At 47.6% G+C, this 19,545-nt stretch overlaps 1 protein-coding gene across 2 annotated transcripts in view; it reads right to left on the bottom strand.

The window, feature by feature from the left end:
- The window catches only part of DNAH6 (dynein axonemal heavy chain 6), a 2,458,578-nt gene that overhangs the window by 2,283,519 nt on the left and 155,514 nt on the right, over positions 1-19,545 (bottom strand). For both annotated transcript variants that reach the window (XM_085636629.1, XM_085636630.1), the window contains exon 4: positions 15,477-15,733. In XM_085636629.1, coding sequence (XP_085492755.1) covers positions 15,477-15,733 — 257 coding nt within the window. The remainder of the gene's footprint in view (positions 1-15,476; positions 15,734-19,545) is intronic.

The raw sequence follows: 19,545 nt of genomic DNA, 5'->3' as shown, positions 1-19,545 counted from the left end.
GATTTTTTTAAGGATTTACTCGAGCAAGGGTAAATTTGCGCCGGACCATAGTTGGAAAATTGTATTTAATTATATACAGAGTTGTGCAATGCCCAGGAGTTATTAGGACCTTGAGCATCGTCCACCTCAACCTATGGTGGACATGGATCTAGCTCAACTCTAGACTAAGAAATCTGAGCCACCGTATTTTAGTGATAGATGTTCTCCGGAGTATTTGTAGTGATCATAATGTGCTGATTATAACTCTGGCCGGCCTTAAGGGTAAAACCATTAAACTCTCTTGGGTTATGCTATATGTAAGACTAAAGAACATGGAACCACTTTCCTGCAGGAACACGCAGATCTTGTGGTTCGATGCCTATATTGATTAAGTCCAACCTTTAACTCGTGTCACTGCCTCTCATTGAAAGATATATCAGATGTAGTTTGGGCTTTTGTTGGGTTGGGCTCCAAAACAAATGAATTGATTACGGAGCCAATAAGATGTGGTAGGAGAGACCCTACTAGTTGATTTGACAATGTGTGTAATTTGGCTAATTGAAGACTACTTAAGGCATTGAAAAGAGTGCCAACTCACAGGGAAGTAATTTTCTGGTGTCAATTTTTTATAAACAATCCCTAACTAAAACGAGAAAGGAGCTAATGGCAGAGGCCTTGGAAAGTATGGAAGCCAATTCTACTAGAGGCTCAAGAAACTCTAGCCTGGCAGTGATCATCAAACCTGACAGGTGGATAGATCATATTTCAAAGAGCTATGGTTTACTGGGCAGCAACAATGAGAACTCAAAGGATTTTCCTCCAATATTTCCCCTGTCTATTGTATTTAAATTAGATTAGAAGTGTTAAATGCCATATTTTCTGTCATTATTAAATATCTCTCCAACAAATTCCTGATCCACACGGGGCTCAAATAGACTTTTATAATGAGAGACTTGAGCTTTAGGCTCCTTTAATGACGAAAAGTATCAATTCAGCTTGCAAAATTGAGCTCCTGCAGTCTTAGAGTTCAGCCATTACAGTCCCTATTTTTAAAAAGGGTAAATTTGATCCTCATTGCTTTCGTCCAAATTCATTGTTGGTTTTGATAATTAAAATAATAAGTTGAGTTGTCCTGGATAGATTATCGTTGTGGACTACAGAGCACAAGATACTATCTGAGGTCAGCAGTAGAGACGATTTAGCAATGTTCAAATTTACATCTTTGAGTCCGTAAGTTTATTACTGCTATTTCACACCACTACACTTAGCCTTTATGGACCTGTCATGGGCCTTCAACATCATGAATAGATCAACGCTTTGCTCACTGTTACTTTTCAGAGGTCCAAATAAATAACTGGTGGGTTCCCTTTAGGTCCTGGATCACAATTTATCAGCTTTGGTTAAATTTAAATCCGTATTTGTAAAGAGCAAACTACCCACCCTTACGGGTCTCAAGGCGCTGGGGGCCGTAGAAATTACGTGAGCTATTGCCCAGAGTCACATGGTGCTGAGCTGAGCTGCCGCCGGGGATCGAACTATGAGCCTTGTGCTCCGAAGTCAGCTGCCCTGGCAGCTGCACCACACCCCTCCATAAAGGAAAATGAACCAGGTGCTTTTGTCTAGCCAGGGTCATAAGACAAGGGTGCGTATTGGCTCTGATCTTGTTCTTGTTATACATTAACGACCTTGAGGAAAGGCTTATTGAGAGAGGGCTGAATACACCAACTGTAAATAATAAACCCATGCCTTTCCTCCAGTATGCCAATAGCACGGTTCTTGTGGCCCCTACTCCAAATACCCTGAAAAAATTAATTGATGCTTTTGTTTACTTCATTGAAAAGTTGAATCTTGATACCAACTTCAGTAAAACGTTCACTATGGCATGTGTAAGTAAAAATTTGAAGCCCATTTTATTTAACTGTCAAAAGCCACTCCTTAGAGATGGTTATCCTTTCTCTTATCTGGGACCCACCTTTGGCTCCGCGTGCATGTGGGACTTCTATTTGTTAAATAGGAAGCACCATTTCGTTGGTAGGCTTACTTTTTAACTTGACCGCCAATATGGGCAATAAACTGATTACTTTCCTGATGGAAATTTGCAATAGAAAATATATTCCAGTGCTGACTTATGGTGCCAGTATTTGGGGATAACAGGGAAGTGAGCAGCCTGCAGGTGGAAGAAAATCTTGTTTTTCGGCTTCTTTTGGGTGTTCCCCCTGCAGTTCGAATTCAGGAAAGCCATTAAATCCTTTTTAAACAGTAACCTGCACCACGATCCTCATAGATAGCATAATTTGAACTGCAGGAGGAACACCCAAAAGAGGCCGAAAAACATGGTTTTCGTCCACGTGTAGGCTACTCACTTCCCTTTATGCCAGAATACTGGCACCATATGTCAGCACTGGATGAGGAGTCCGTTTGGGTTGTGTCCTGGACCCAGTTTACTTTTTGCTATATATAAATGGTTTGAACATGTTGATCAAATGCAAGGAAGGACATGCCCACACCCATCCCAGCCCTGCTCTACTCAGATGATGCTGTATTAATGTCCCAAAACCCTAATGGACTGAGGACCTTAATCAGCAGTTTTGTCACCTTCGTGGATGGTGTAGATCTGGACATTATCACTACCAAAACCATCTCATCTTTGTTTCCGTATTTGATACTAAGTTTTATTATTTAACTTTGCTCTACGTGCACTCTTTATTATCTCACTCACTTTATTTCCTTTGGTTATAATTTTAAATTGTATATCTTACATTTTCTAAATGTTACATAGCTTATCTTTTGAAAAAGACGTACAGGTGCACTTTTACATTTATCTCCCTGTTCCTCATTGATTTATTTATTACTATTGTCACACAGATCTTTTATCATTATTGTTATCCCCTCTATCTCGTTCTCCCCCCTCACCCCTTTTCCCAACTACACTCTACTATCTTATCTCCCTACTGGCTCTACCTCCCATTCTCCCCCCTCTCATAATACTGAACCTGTCCACTGCCTCCGCTCCTAGAATCTCCCCCTTCTCCCACCTCACGCCCCCCCCAACGCCTCCCACTCGAGCCACCACATTGCACGGCCCCCACTATCCTCTGGAAATATTACCTTACACTGACGTTCCCCCGCCCTCCCCCTTCTCTCCTATTAACCGCCCCCACTGTGCTCTACCCCAATCTCCCTCCCTTCAGTCTTACCCTCACCCCCTGACCACTAAAATAGATCCATTATGCCACCCCTCAACCATACCCACACGTCACAGGACTCACCCATCATTAAGCATGGACCTAACTCTTGGTCTATCCTTTACCCCTCAAACCTTTCCAAAAATGGCAAGAAAAACTTTAAACACAAACTACTTATATGCCATCAAGAAACCTTATTTGTTGACAACTATCTTAGCCTAACCTCCATCATAAAAACTAACTACATCTTCTACACAAAATGCCCCTCTAAATGGAAAAGTATCTTTCTCTGCCACCTTCCTATCACGAATTCCCGCAAAATCCCTTATGGTCTGAAACTTTCCACCACTCCGTCCCCTACTTTCCCTGGCGAAATCGACATCTCTATTTTCAAATCAGAAATATCCTCATTCAAGCCTCCGAAAACCACCTCACCATTTTTGAACTCCACTTCAGCTCATTATTCCAAAACCTACTACCTACACTTACCGCTAATCTTCCACCCTCCCAAACGCAAGATACCTCTTTGTCCCCTCACACTCTGACTCCAACCCAGCTGTTCCCGGAAACAATAATCGACAATGAAATTCCCGACACAGATATATTTTCCCATGACCTCATCAGCATCCCCCCTCCTGTTCTTCCTACAACCCCCTCTGGCTCCCAAAACCCCTCGCGTCCTGCACGCCCGCCCCCCTATCCCCTGACAGCTTCACAAATAACTCCAATCCCCTTCTCTTCTAGCAACCTTACTACATCGCCCACAGTCACCCTACTACTCCCATCTAACTCATCCCCTTGACCCCCCAACAGCTCCATTAATAACTCCAATCTCTTCTCCTGTTACCAATTCCACCCATTATCCAACAGCCCCCAGCACCCCCCTCCCTCCCCATCACTCTACTTACCCAGTCTCTCCTAAATATTGAACTCCACCTCTCAACCCTTGTGTTAGAACTCTCCTCTCTCAGAAACTATTTCAACTCCCTCTCTACAAAGAACCCTTCCAATCACACCTAGCCCCTGGACATCATACCTACGTACCCTGCACCCCATAACCAAGGGATTACTTCCCCTAATTACAATTCCTCATCCAAGCCACCTCGCAGTAATTGTTCACCCATACCACCCCACTTCCCGAACCATCTCCCCCCCGATCTTCCTGGCCTCAATAAAATCTACCCCCCCACCACCCAGACCACAAATTCTCTCCCACCACATTCTTCTATCCCTGTGATCCTAGGAACAAGTAGGACCCCATCCTCCCCAGCCTCGCACACACCTCCACAACAACTCGCCACTATCCACGCCTGTTCCCCCACAAAAATAAACAACCACAAACCCCTAAACTGCATGCTGGTCAATTGCCGATCAGCAACCTGTCACGCAACTGAAATTGCTGAAACCATTCTCAGTGAAAGTATTGACATCGCCTTCTTGACAGAAACATGGCTCAATGACCACTCCTCATCAATCCTTGACCTGCTCTCTCCCCGTTTACTCCATCCTCAGAAAAGACAGGCTTAATAAAATTGGTGGGGGCCTCGCTATAATTTATAAAGATGAACTCCAACTCACACCTGCCCTGCACCCTGACCTTGCTACCTTTGAATACCTCGGTGCTGAATTCACTGTTCAGGGCTCCCCGCGATTCGCCTACATAATATTTACCACCCCCCTGGTGACCCTCTCTCCTTTGTTGAAGAATTGTCTGATCTTCTTATCCAATCAGCGATTACCAACCTCTAGAAACCTCTTCCTTGGGGACTTCAACCTCCACTGGAACAAAATCGATGACCCCTCGATCATCCTAATCAATGACCTACCCGATATCAGCAACTTGAAGCAACTTTGCAAATCTCCAACGCACGCCAAAGGTGCCACCCTCCATGCGGTTATCACTAGCAAGAACCTGGCTTCTCTTTCCCACATTATCCCCATTGACAAGTCTGACCACACTTCATCCTCTTCATGATCAACAGCTCTGTGCCCCCTCCCCTCTAATACTACTAAACAAATTAAACTGTCCAGAAATCTTCACCTTATTCCCCAGGGTGAGCTGGAGACTAAAATAAAAGCACATATACGGCATACTCCTCTCTCCCAAAGTACCAGTGACCTCACAGAACATTACAACAAATCCATCGTTGAGGTCCTTGACCAAATCGCCCCAGCCAAATTAAAACTACAAAAAAGTAAACCATCCATATCCTGGTTCAATATCGACCTTAACAATGAGAGGCGAGCTCTCAGACAGACTGAACGCACATGGAGGCAACAGCCCTCCCCCTCAAATCTTGTCCTCCTCAGAGCCGCAAGGGCCAACTACAAAAAACATATCTTTAATGAAAATGTAACGCCCTGAACGTCTCAGGATCTTTTAACAGACACGATAATGAGGACGCAACCACTTGTGAAGGGTTAGTTATTTTAATGAAGGCAAAACTAACACAAAGAATAAACAAAAGTTATAGTCACTGGAATCCTCCAGGCTAAGTACGTTACCAGCCCACAGCACGGATGGTCCTAACCGTCCTCTGCATATACGCCGATCCCGGCGTATGCCAACAGAGGGCAGAAATGAAATGGCCGACAATGCCAATCGGTAGGCTGTGAGGGGCACGAAGAGTGTTGGGGGAGAATCGAGGAGTCAGGGAAACACCCAGCCGGGGTCTCTACCTGAAGGGAGCAGCCGCTCAACCTCTTCCTCAGACTGCACTGGGACGCGGAGTCACCTCCTGGTGATGCGTCACCGATACCCCACTCAAAAGCAAGAAGACTGAACCGAGAGCAGCCGCTCGATCGATCCTATGGACTTCCGAGTCTGTAACGCGGCAAACACCTCCTGGTGTGCGTTACAGCTGGCAGTCCCTGTATCTCTGGTCGGGCTGGGAGTTACGACTCCAACCAGCAAAAGCGCCACTGCGCCTTGACTCAGCCGAGTCAAAAAGCGAAGCTCAAAGGTTGACCGGTAGAGCTTCCGGGTCCTTCACAGGTGAGGATGGGGCAAGACACGGCCCAGGGAGTAACGACTCGACCTACCTCCGTTCTTGCCTTACTGGAGCACCACTCCGGAACACTGCTCTTCACGAAGCAGGTACGTCGGTGTAAACACAATATCCGACAGCGTTGTACCTCCCGGTTCCTCCCTTTATAGGGCGTGTTTTCCTTGAGTTATGTAACAGCTCTCCTGTTTACATAAGGGCGTGTTTTCCTTGAGTTATGTAACAGTTCTCCTGTTTACATAACCTCTCAACCGCTAAGCATCCTGGGAGATGTAGTCCGTTATCGCTGGTTACCGTTTTCCTCCCCTCGCATGACAGGAATTCTTGACAGTACATCCTCCCTCTCAGCGGCTCCCCACGGGTCCAGCGCTGGCAGGAAAATGCCGATGGAACAAGGAGACCAAGCGCGGAGCATGAACCCCTTCAGCCGGTTCCCATGATTGCTCCTCCGGGCCATAGCCCTTCCACGCAACCAGGTACCACAGCCTTCCCCTTCGCCATTTGGACGCCCGTATGCCCGACACTTCATACTCCACCTCCGACTCCACGCATACCGGCCGAGGTGTCCCAGACGGCTTGGAGGGTGCTGGTTTGAGCAATGATACATGAAAGACAGGGTGTATCCGCAATGACTGGGGCAAGCACACCTTCACGTTCACGGGACCCATACACTTGGTAATTCGATAGGGGCCCATGTACTTGGGATGGAACACACCGTTCTTTCGAAACCTCATGTTTCTTGTGGATATCCAGACGTAGTCTCCAGTGCGGTACAGTGGCCCGGGCCTTCTCTTCCTGTCTGCCGCAGCCTTGTATCTTCTCTTGGCCTCTAGTAGGACAGCCCTTGAGCGCATCAACGTGTCTTTTATGTGTGCCACCCTGTCCGCTGTGGCGGGAATCCTGTCCTGTCTGAACGGATGTAAAAATGGCAAGAACCTGGGATGGTGGCCATAGTTGCTATAGAACGGAGATGACTGTGTGGAGCTGTGAGTGGCGTTGTTATAGGCTATCTCTGCAACCCATAGCAAGTCGACCCATTCTTCCCTGCCCTGGTCCACAAAACAACGCAGATACTGTTTGAGCGTTTGGTTCAGGCGCTCGGTTTGGCCGTCCGTTTGAGGGTGGTAGCTGGTGGACAGGGCGGTCTTAACATGCAGCGCAGTGCACCAAGTCTTCCAGAATTGCGCAGTAAACTGCGACCCCCGGTCCGACACGATCACCCCAGGTAATCCATGCAGTCGTACCACATTCTTTAGGAGTAGTGACGCCAATTCCCCGGCCGTAGGGACTCTCTTGCAGGGGATGAAGTGCCCCATTTTCGTCAAGTAATCCACCACCACCAGTATTGCCGTCATCCCTTGGTCTACCGGTAAGCCTACCACGAAGTCCAGTGATATGCTATCCCATGGTCTATCCGGGGTCGGAAGTGGATGTAAGAGCCCTTGGGTTCGGCCATGGTCGGCCTTCATGGTAGCACACGTAGGACACTCCTGACCCCACCTTCTGACATCCACTCTCATGGTCGGCCACCAGAAATGCCGTCCCATGCTAGCCACCGTTTTTTCAAAGCCCAAATGACCTGCGCATGGAGAGTCATGGCACCAGATGAATGCTTGTTTCCTTAGCCTAGGCGTGGGTATCAATAGGCACCTGCCCTTCAGGGGTATCCCGTCCTTCAGCTGCCATTCTCTGTGACTGAGGAGCCACCTCCGCCATGCGAATGACCTGATCCCTCTCTTTATTCCCCTCGGGAAAGTATCCGGTTGGATAACCCCCAATACCATCCTCGGGGAAATGATGGAACGCTCGGTCGCAGGCAATGGTTCACTAACTGCAGATTGACGGGACAGGGCGTCCGCCTTCCGATTTTCCGTCCCCGGCCGATATGTGATGCGGAAGTTGAACCCCGCAAAGAAGATCATCCACCGCAGCTGCCTGGGAGAAAGGTGTCTTGTGGCCGTCATGAACTGTAGGTTCCGATGGTCCGTGTACACCGAAACCACATGTCTTGCCCCCATCAACCAATGCCTCCATTCGGTGAAGGCGTCCTTGATTGCGAGAAGCTCCTTCTCCGCAATATGGTAGTTGCGTTCGGCGTCGCTGAGTTTGCGGGACATGTACGCAACGGGATGAAGCACCCCTGTGTCGTGGTTGCGTTGGGACAAGATAGCCCCCAGCGCCACATCCGATGCGTCCGCTTCCACCACGTAGGGGAGATCCGGATCGGGGTGAGCCAACACCGGCGCCTTACCAAAGGCGCTTTTCAGGGCCTCAAAGGCTTTGTTCGCTTCAGGGGACCAGACAAACTCCTTGGACTTCCTCAGGAGCTGTGTGATTGGGGCCACCAATCCTGAAAATCCATCTATAAACCGCCTGTAAAAGTTGGCGAAGCCAATGAAACTTTGGACGTCCTTCACGCTGTGGGGCACCGGCCATTCTTTCACCGCCTTGATCTTTCGTTCTGCCATCTCCTGTCCCTCCGGACTCAGCATCACTCCGAGGAATTCCACGGATGTGACGTGGAAGTCACACTTGCTGAGTTTACAAAACAGCAGGTTTTCCCTCAGCTTTTGGAGCACAGCTTTGACGTGGTGTACGTGCTCCTCCACACTGGACGAATAGATGAGGATGTCGTCGATATATACGACCACGTAGATATCCAACTCCTCTCTGAATACCTCATTCAAAAAGTACTGAAAGGCTGCCGGGGCGTTGCACAGACCGAACGGCATGACGAGGTACTCAAAAAGGCCGAACCTGGTCTTAAAAGAAGAGCGGCGAGGCGGCCGGAGACTTGGACGGGCGGATGAATCCTAGCTTGAGGAGTTTATCCAGGTACCCCCGGAGATGCACGTTTTCAGGCTCCGTCAGAGCATACAGCCTGCCGCTGGGAACGCTGGCCCCCGGCACCAGGTCGATCTGGCAGTCAAACTGCCTATGTGGTGGTAGCACTTCCGCCTTCACCTCATCAAATACGTCCGCAAAACTGTGATAAGCATGGGGGAGAGCCACATCTTTTTCTGCCGCTGTAGCCACCGTCTGACTCCCGCTCTCATCTGCGTCAAGGGATTCCGTTCTTATTCCACAATGCAAGATGCAATACTGTGACGTCATTTCGATGCGATGTGTTGGCCAATCCACAGCAGGGTTGTGTTTCTGTAGCCACGGCAATCCCAATATGACGCCATATTGGGGCGCTCGGATGATGTTAAAATCGATTTGTTCCAAATGGTTCCTCCCATATCTCATCGGAAGGACCCCCGTGTGTTGCCCGATGGGTCCCGTCACCAATCGCCTTCCGTCTACAGCATAGACGTCTTCGGGTACAGCTTTGGGAAGAAGCACTAGCCCTAGCCTGCATGCCTCGTTGTGGTCCATAAACATGCCAGTGGCCCCTGAATCCACCATGGCCACAACGGGTATCCACTGGTCATGCACTCCCACGTGCACCGTGAGAAACAGGTGTCGTTGTCCTTTAGAGACCGAGTTGGAAAGTGAAGGGATGGATGAGTGACTCCGAGATGCCCCTTCTTTGGTCTGGGAGTCCTCTAGTTTTCCGCCGGTATGTCCACCACGGCTGTTACCGACCGGTTGGCCCGATAACGTGACGTCTTCGGTTTGGCAGGGCATTCACGTACGTAGTGGCCTTTTTTGCCACAATATAGGCACAATCCTTGTTTACGGCGTGACTCTTTCTCCGTGGCTGTGAGGCTCGCTCGTATTGCGCCGATGTCCATGGGTTCTCCCTTGGATGCGGTGGAAGTTTCAGGACTTCCCACCGTTACATAGGATGGAAAGGATTTTCCTTTTCTCCCATGATCCCCCTTTCTTTCACTTAGCCTATGTTCCAGCCGTAATACCAGGTTGATAAGGCCCTCACATGTCTTGGGTTGAGGGTCAATATGAGCCACGGCGTCCTTGAGCTCATCGCACAGCCCTTGATGGAAGAGCGCCGTCTGTTTATCAACAGGCCACTTGGTTTCCGCAACCAGCCTTCGGAACGCGTTGAGATACTGCACCAGGTCGTTGGATCCCTGTCTCAACTCAAGCATTTCACGGTCCGCCGTGTACGAGTCAGCCCTTCTGTCGAATACCTTCAGGAATTCCTCGCGAAAGGCACCCCAATCGCATAAGATGGGGTCGTCCCTGCTCACCAGAGGTACGGCCCATTGTGCCGCGTTTCCAGCCAAATAGGAAATAAGGAAAGCCACACGAGCCTGGCTCGTGGGGAACGCCTTTGGTTTGCACGATAAATGTAGCGCCACTTGTGTGAGGAATACCTGCACTGTGTTAGGATCCCCATTGTACCTCTCTGGTGTTGCCAAGGGGATGGCTACCGGCATTTCCACTACTACCGCAGGGGTCTGGTTCGTGAGGGAGGTGCTGGGCGTGAGCGGGTCCGATTGGATAGCATCCAGTCTGGCTTTTACATCGGCGGTTTCTTGCCTAGAGGCAGCCACTTCAGCTTGCACGGTCGCTAAAGCAGCCAGCACATCATCAAGTGTTGCCATGTCTGTTATCGACCGGGAGACAGTTAGTGTTATGCAGGTCGGATATTTTGTAACGCCCTGAACGTCTCAGGATCTTTTAACAGACATGATAATGAGGACGCAACCACTTTTGAAGGGTTAGTTATTTTAATGAAGGCAAAACTAACACAAAGAATAAACAAAAGTTATAGTCACTGGAATCCTCCAGGCTAAGTACGTTACCAGCCCACAGCACGGATGGTCCTAACCGTCCTCTGCATATACGCCGATCCCGGCGTATGCCAACAGAGGGCAGAAATGAAATGGCCGACAATGCCAATCGGTAGGCTGTGAGGGGCACGAAGAGTGTTGGGGGAGAATCGAGGAGTCAGGGAAACACCCAGCCGGGGTCTCTACCTGAAGGGAGCAGCCGCTCAACCTCTTCCTCAGACTGCACCGGGACGCGGAGTCACCTCCTGGTGATGCGTCACCGATACCCCACTCAAAAGCAAGAAGACTGAACCGAGAGCAGCCGCTCGATCGATCCTATGGACTTCCGAGTCTGTAACGCGGCAAACACCTCCTGGTGTGCGTTACAGCTGGCAGTCCCTGTATCTCTGGTCGGGCTGGGAGTTACGACTCCAACCAGCAAAAGCGCCACTGCGCCTTGACTCAGCCGAGTCAAAAAGCGAAGCTCAAAGGTTGACCGGTAGAGCTTCCGGGTCCTTCACAGGTGACGATGGGGCAAGACACGGCCCAGGGAGTAACGACTCGACCTACCTCCGTTCTTGCCTTACTGGAGCACCACTCCGGAACACTGCTCTTCACGAAGCAGGTACGTCGGTGTAAACACAATATCCGACAGAGTTGTACCTCCCGGTTCCTCCCTTTATAGGGCGTGTTTTCCTTGAGTTATGTAACAGCTCTCCTGTTTACATAAGGGAGTGTTTTCCTTGAGTTATGTAACAGCTCTCCTGTTTACATAAGGGCGTGTTTTCCTTGAGTTATGTAACAGTTCTCCTGTTTACATAACCTCTCAACCGCTAAGCATCCTGGGAGATGTAGTCCGTTATCGCTGGTTACCGTTTTCCTCCCCTCGCATGACAGGAATTCTTGACAGAAAAAGCATCCTTCTTCCGTTCACAACTTGACCGGGCAAAAAAATTTAACATTGTTAAAAACCAAACTGCCTCAGCCCCCCAAACCTTCTGGCTACGGTTGAAGGATGTGAAGAAATAGCTAGCTTCTTCTTAGACAAAATCACCAAGATTGATCAATCCTTCGCCGTAATTCCCCTCCACCCACATATCCAACCTCCCCTCCTTATCATTCTCCTCGTATCTCCTTCCATTCCTATTCCTCCCCCGGATTCTGCTCAACTCACCATCGTTGTCCCCCCCTCTGATCCTCACTACACTGCCCCCCAGCGAAAAAACAATGCTTTCTGGAATAACTTTAGTCCTGTCTCAAAAAGTGATATCCTCAGCATCATCACCAAGCTTAAACCATCCTCACATACCAGAGATCCTATACCGGCCTATCTAGTACAAGAACTAAAACACATCATCGCCCCATATTGGACCATGATCATCAACTCCTCCCTTGCCACCGGTAGTGTCCCTGCATCCCTACAACTAGGCCAAATTACCCCCATCAAAAACGCTACAGCTGACCCCAATGACTTAAATAACCTGCACCCTATTACTAACCTTCCTTTCTTATCTAAGGCCCTGGAAAAATGCGCCCTGCGCCAGCTGGACAAAGACATCGACTCATTCAACCTCTCAGATGCTTCCCAATCAGGTTTTTGAAAGGGCTGTAGCACTGAAACAGCCATGCTCAACATTACTGACTAAATCCATCGCTCCCTAGACAAAGGTGAATCCTCCCTTCTCATTCTTCTTGACCTTTCTGCTGCCTTTGATATTGTTAACCATGGTGCCCTACTCAATATACTCAAAGACCATTTTGGCTTTGATGGTGCTGTTCTCAAGTGGTTCACCTCCTTTTTCCAACATAGAACCCAACAAATTAAAGTCAGTAATTGCCTTTCTAAACCTCTACCAGTCACCATGGGCGTTCCCCAGGGCTCCATTCTCTCTCCCACCCTATTCAACCTCTTCATGGAACCCCTCACCCTTATCCTCAAACAAGCGAAAATTGGTTACCACCTCTATGCTGGCGACACCCAACTCTAATATAGGATCAACTCCCATGCCGATGTTCTACATCTCAACGATGTCTTAACTAAGATCCAACTATGGTTCCATCACAACCACCTCAAACTCAATCCCAAAGAAACTGAAATCATTCTATTCTCTCCTAAAAACAACTCGCTCCCTATTCAACACTGGATCTCTGACATCAAAGCCCTCAACTGCTCTCTCTCCATCTCTAACTCAGTCAAATCCCTCGGCATCAGCATTGAGCAGAACCTCAGTCTTATCAAACCCTTCATTCCTGCAGGTGACTTTAAATCAGTTGTGCAATCGTTGGTCTTTTCAAGAATTGACTACGGTAATGCCACTCTCACAGGAACTCCTAAAGTCCATCTTGCCCCTATCAAATCTGTTCTCAACCTTGCTGTCAGGCTTATTACTGACTGTAAATGTTTTGACCACATCTCCCCTATTCTCAAAGACCTCAAATGGCTCCCAATTGAAGGCAGAACCACCTACAAGACTGCATCACCCACAAAGCCCTCCATCAAAATACCCCATCTTACCTCTCCGACAAACTCATCAAAGCGTGCTGCACTAGAACAATGAGGAGCACTAACGCTTTTGTCCTTGTCCCTTCTCGATTAAAAAAGAAATCAACAGTGTCGCTCTTCCTCTGGAAATGCACCCTCTGTCTGGAATGCCCTCCCTAAAGATCTACGCTGCAACCCCTCCTACCCCCGCTTCAAAAAAGACCTCAAGCTGCTCCTTCTCAACAAATACCGTGGTTCCTAATTAACTGCCACTGGCTATTAATTCCTACCCTGCCTTATCAGTATTGATCCCATCCACTTCTTCCAGCTCTACTATCTTCGATCTGCTGTTTGATCTAGACCTTCCTTGTTTTACCCCACTTATAATCTGCTCCAGGTGTTCAAATTGTTTTATCTTGTTATTTCAATGTACCAAAGCTATATTTCAACTTTGTATTATCAAAACTTGTAAAGCGCTTGGATACTCTAGGGTCCAGTCAGCGATATATAAAACCTTCTAAATATATAAAAAAAGTATATGGTTTGTGACTCTAGATCTAAAAAAGAAGGATCTTTACTGATTGAAGGCAGGCGTATCAAAAGGGTTTCAGACTTCCCCCTATTTGGGGGTTGTTTTTAACCGGAAATCCGTCTGGTTGCCTTGTATAGCAAACAGGGTTCTCCAATTTAACCAAGCAGTGGGAGCTCTGTTTGCCTTCGCCCAGAGAGTGGGCAACCAACCAGTCCAGCCCCTATTTGAAGATTTTTCAGCGTAAATGTCTTCCGATTTTAATGTAAGGTGCCAGGGTGTGGGATGATAGAGAGGTTTCTTCGATCCAGGCAGAAAAGAACCACTTCTGCCGTCGGCTCCTCGGCCTTCCAACCTCGACCCCGCATTTTTACCTCCGCGAGGAACTGGGCATCATCTATTTCTCAGATTTAATCAGGGTGGCCTCGCTAGTCCTCTGTGTCTCTGCTTGGGCTAATAAGTCTATTTCCCTCAATAGAATGGTCATACTTGATCGTCTGGGTTGCGATAAGGGTTTTACCATTCCTTGGCGGAATTACGTAAAGTCCTTGTGCCAAGGCTTTTGGTTGGGATGGTATGTTTTCATCTGCTTCGTCCCTTACCAAAGCTTATATCCCTAAAGTTAAACAACTTCACTTTTTGAGATCTCTATAGCCCTCCAGGGAGCAGGAACAGTTAAGTAAACCCAGCTTGAGAGAGTATGCAATTATTCAAACAAGCCATTTCCCGAGCACTACTTGTGCTGGGTTTAGATCCCTAGATTAGGGACCATAAGATCTCTGCTCTGCTTTTCCCTGGGTCAATATGATACTAGCTCCGTTTTAGTTTGTCGCTTTGATGAGTCTAGGGTGCAATCTCTTGAGCACTTTGTTTTCTTTTGCAAATATTACGTACTGTTTACCCGATAGTATTTTGAACCTATTTTAAATATGTACGGATTTCGACAACGCAAGCCAGCCTTGTTCTTCTACGATAATTGGCTAATATCCAGGTCTGTTTAAGTGTTGGTAGCTTTCTAAAATCAGCTGTTTTTAAACTGAAAATGTTACCTGTATGATTGATTGTTTCTAACCATGTTTTGTTTTTATGTTTGTGATGAACTGCACAATATCTGTGTTGCTTTTATGATTGGTTTTAAATAGTCGAATAAATCTTTTTATGACGATGATGATACCCATCTACCACAGAAAAACATTTCTCCTGGGCTCTGCAGCAGACCCAGGAGTATGGGAAAATGTAATTATTATCCCTTCTGAAGCAAGATTGTGTTTTGAAGCCAATATTAGCATCGCCGTTACCTTTAGGCAAAACACTGCTATGTGGCCTATAAAACTATTAAGTATTACGCATAAAAATTAAAAAAGCTTAACTAAACAATTTCAACACACTTCACCCCACATTTACTACAGTGTTGCTCGCGTGCTCGTACAACGAAATGAGATGCATTGGATAGCTTTAATTTACTTTGCATTTAAATGGTCACGGCACTAAACTGTGTGGTATCGAGCGATCTATAGTGCAAACTTTAATAAATGTGGGTCTTCATTCATTATTCCAGTATCCATCACGTTCCAAATTGTCCCCAATAAAGTAGAAATATAAAGCCACAAAACTTACTTTAGATTAAAAGGATCATAGTCAGTCGATGATCTTGAATCTCGAGGAGTCAAGTATAGGAATCCAAGATGACCGTTCTCGGAAATTATTTGAAAAATCTTCAAAGGATCTCGAATGTCTGCTTTTATTACATCTTCTAGCGATTCAAAAGTAGATGGAGGAGATGGGAGCCGCCTCTCAGAAACTACTCTTCCAACAGTAATCCGTGGTTGCTTGGGAGGAGTAGGGGATGGTATGCAAACACGTTCCATCTTTATCTGAAAAGCAAAGTAGAATTTCATAGAGATTTATACAAATGCCCTTTTAGATCAATACCACCAGAACGACCCAGGAACTTCTAAATTAAATAGCAGGTTTTAATGGAACTATAAAAATCGTTTCCATTTCGTTTTCCTCTAGAGAGGAAATTCAAGAATTTAGAAACTATAAATTGAATGTAAACCTACTGCACATGATAATCGTCCCTGATTTGGAAAAATGGTCAGTTTAGCATTATCCAGTATAGAAGCTGCAGTGGATTAGAAGATAACATATGAGGCAGACAACAGTTCCAAAAGGTTTAAAAAGGTTGCCCTTAAAGCTCAAAGTCCTACCCCCAATCCCCCAACTCATGTGAGCTTTTGAGGTGGTTCCTAGTGTAGCCAGGCCCGGACTGGCAATGCCGGGCACCGGGCAATCCCCCGGGAGGCTGCTAGTGGTGGGGGTCGGTTTTTTGGCCGGGGGCCGGTTTTGTTGTTGGGGCCGATTTTTTTGTACACAGTCACTAGTACAGTAGTCACTGACTCGTCACTACAGTACTCTGCTGCGCGGCGGCGTGCGTCTGCGTGACTCTCACTCTTTCCTCGCTCCGCGCAAAAACTTAATCAATCTCTGCTGCTAATCAAATAATGCATTGGAGTGCGAGTGCCATTTTAGGGGGTGGGTCGTGCGCGCACGTGCAGCACGCAGATGTCTCCGCCCGGTGCCCGCCGCCGCGTCTGTGTGGTCTCTTAGTCTTCTTCAGTTCACCCACCTTAGGGGGGTGGGGGTGGGGCGGGCGCGGCTGGTGGTGACATGCGCATTAGGGCTCACTCAATAAAAAGTGCGCGTGAGTGACCCGCATTCCAGAGAACTAAGCCAGACGACGAGAGAGGCCCTCTCTTGGCACCGCCCCCATAATTTAATTATTTCTAGCCCTGGCCTCTGCCTGTCCCAGTGTCCCTGCTGCCGAATGTCTGCTGCCCGCAGGTGAGTGTCATTTGCGTTTTTGCACATTGTTTGCATTTGCAATCAGATAATATATTACACAATACCACAGCAGAAGCCAGAAGGTGCAGTAGGAGCGCGGGGTCAACGCAGGTAAATAACCGTAGGATCGAAGTACATGTAGGCAACTGCGGGAGGGGCAGAGCTGAAGTCTTAAGACCAGAGGGCCACAGTGGGGCAGGAACGAAACGTGCATTGTTTGTATTAGCTCCATTGTCATTTATGGGGGGCAGCTTATTGGAGACATCATTTCACATCGTGTGCGTGTCAGCTCGTTTTTATTGTTTGCCTTTGTAACATTAAGTTGACATTTCATCAAGAATGCTGTTCAGGTTATGTGTGGAGTTATTAAACATAGCGCTAAAATGACGAGGCCGGCGCCGCGGCTTTTTCTGCACAGCCGCATCGCCCCATTTCTGTTTTCTCTTTTCTATGCGCTTTGCTGGGAGTGCCTCTGCGCCCTGGTCTCTAGGGCTGCCCTGCCACTGGCAGGTAACCAGCTCACATGAGCATTACCTTTACCTGTCACCAGCAGGCAGATGGCAACACATGGACTATAAGGGGTCGGCATCTGGAGGGTGTAGAACAGAGGGGGGGGGGGGGGGGGGGGGGTGGATAGATTCATCATGGCACTGTGGGCCGGGCCGGGATTAGACAAAAGGTTTTTCCAAGTTTTGCTTTCTGCACCTCATGAGCGAACTGACAAATCTTGCCTTTCTTGGAAATGTTGTACATTAGCTCATGTGCTGCAGAAAGTGTGATTACATTCAGACACAGGGGCACAGCTCTGATCTGGGCCTGCGCAGGCATGCCGTGCACAAGAGGAAAAGAGAACTGTATTATGCCTGTTTTCAGTTAAACTGGAAGAGTTGTATGAATTAGAACATGAGCTGAACGACAGCATAGCTCGGAAGAACGTAGGTATGATTGCTATGGCGGTATTTTTATTTTATTTTTTATTGCAGTTTTATATAGCGCGTACTCGACTCGAAGGTATGAAAGCACTTTACATGGGGAGATTAAGTGATTTGCCACTTGGCAGGCCCTCTAAAATGTATCATAACATCAAATTTGTTGGCACGTGTTAATGACACAATCAGCTTCTAAATGGTATCGCTATCCTTCTGCTTCAGAGGAATTCTTCGAATGAGCAGGAAGTCGGTTACTTGTTATTTTTTTGCAACCCAAATGTATTGGAGCCCTTTACTTGAGCACCAGTCACATTACAAAGAAACACATTCATTTTTAGTAGGCACGGGGAGATGAAGTGATTTGCCCAGAATCACAGGATGTTGAGCTGACGCCGAGGCTCGAACCCGGTTCCCCAGCTCCAAAGTCGGCAACTCTGGTTGTTACGCCACATCTTCTCCTTTGACACAACAATGATAGACATCCACTGGGAAACAGCAGATTTAAAGGCGCTGTCCAGGAAATGATGTCAAGATAGGTCTCAGATCCCCATCAGACGTCAACAAACAAAATAGCATTCTAAAATGGCTACGTACGGTTGGTGCGGGTTAGTGATGCCGACTGGGTCAATAAAACCGTATTTTTTCCTCTTCTTTGGGTGGCCCGTTAAAATAGGCAAAAAAGCAGAATGGGAGTTGACAAAATGAAATGAAAGCAGATGGTGATCTGTTAACCGAGATTCTAGGCGGGAAATGCATGTTAACACTCAATTAAGGCCCAGTCTGGGCCTTGGCCTATAACTTTTTGTTTATTCCCTGGCCCAGTTTTGTGCCGGCAGCACAGGCGCACAGCACCCTAGAGCCCTGGACCCTGAGTGTGGATTTATTTGTGAGCAGGCCTGCCTGCTTTGGTTCCTCCTCCCACAGGCCGCCCACTGCCCCCAGCAGTGCAGCACTGAATTCAAACCCTGATGAGCTCAGGTCAGATTCTGTAAAAATGGGTTTTCTTTTCGTCAGGGTCAGGTGTTGTCTGTTGTTCGTGTGTGTGTCAGACTCCGAGCAGGGCCAGGCCAGCTGAAATGTTCCGAGCCAGCAGGCAGGATACAGGTTGTGTGCTCCCTTTGGTGGCGCTGTGCTGCTTGACTCTTGGGGGCTGTAACTGGGGCAAAGGTTGGGGTCAGCAAGTCTGCTTAAAATATATTTTTCATCACAAGCCCAAACTTGGGGCTTGTGCTGAAAAATACATTTTAAGCAGACAACAGGGCTTTCCAGTGTTTTTTTTCTTTCATTTTTACACGAGTGAGTCGTTTTGTTTTGATTTCCACTGGCCACTGGTGTTGCCGCTGGCACTTGCCGCTTAGGCTAACGTGTAAATTTCTAGGAGCCCTCGGTGCGCTCCCTTGATGCTGGCTCAGTTGGTTCGTGACTTACATTTTTTTTAAATTGTTCGGATTTCAGTCCGAATTTCACAAGAAAGGAGTTTGCGCTGTTAAGATGCGCACTTGTGTGTTCACTGTTCAGTGTTCACTGTTCAGTGTTCACTGTTCAGCGGATGGTTCACTTCTACAAGATGCAATCGGGCCACAGTGACGGTAGCTGCAGTTCCCAGTGTGCAATCTGACAGAAGTTTTCGAAAGAGACTTGCTGTTTCACAGTACCCAATCCCTGTGTTTTCTATGATGTTTCTATTTCAATGCCTAAGAAACACAATATCCAGCTGAATAGTATTCGTGTGTTTTTGGCCTCAGAAAGCTGAAAAGGCAGGGTCTGCCTTTCATCGATTCCAATCTGTAACAAATTTGCTGCACAGAGTTCTCTACAGAAGGCGCAGTGTTAGGCAAATGAAATCACCAATCCTCTGATGACATCACAGAGTTGATCTCTGATCCCAGCCCAAGCCCTTCAACAGCCTCCTA

The sequence above is a fragment of the Triturus cristatus genome, chromosome 2_1, assembly GCF_964204655.1.
Source record: "Triturus cristatus chromosome 2_1, aTriCri1.1, whole genome shotgun sequence".
In the NCBI taxonomy this organism is placed as follows: Eukaryota; Metazoa; Chordata; class Amphibia; order Caudata; family Salamandridae; genus Triturus; species Triturus cristatus.
Note: the sequence above shows the minus strand (reverse complement) of the source record. Positions and strands in the feature narration are given on the sequence as shown.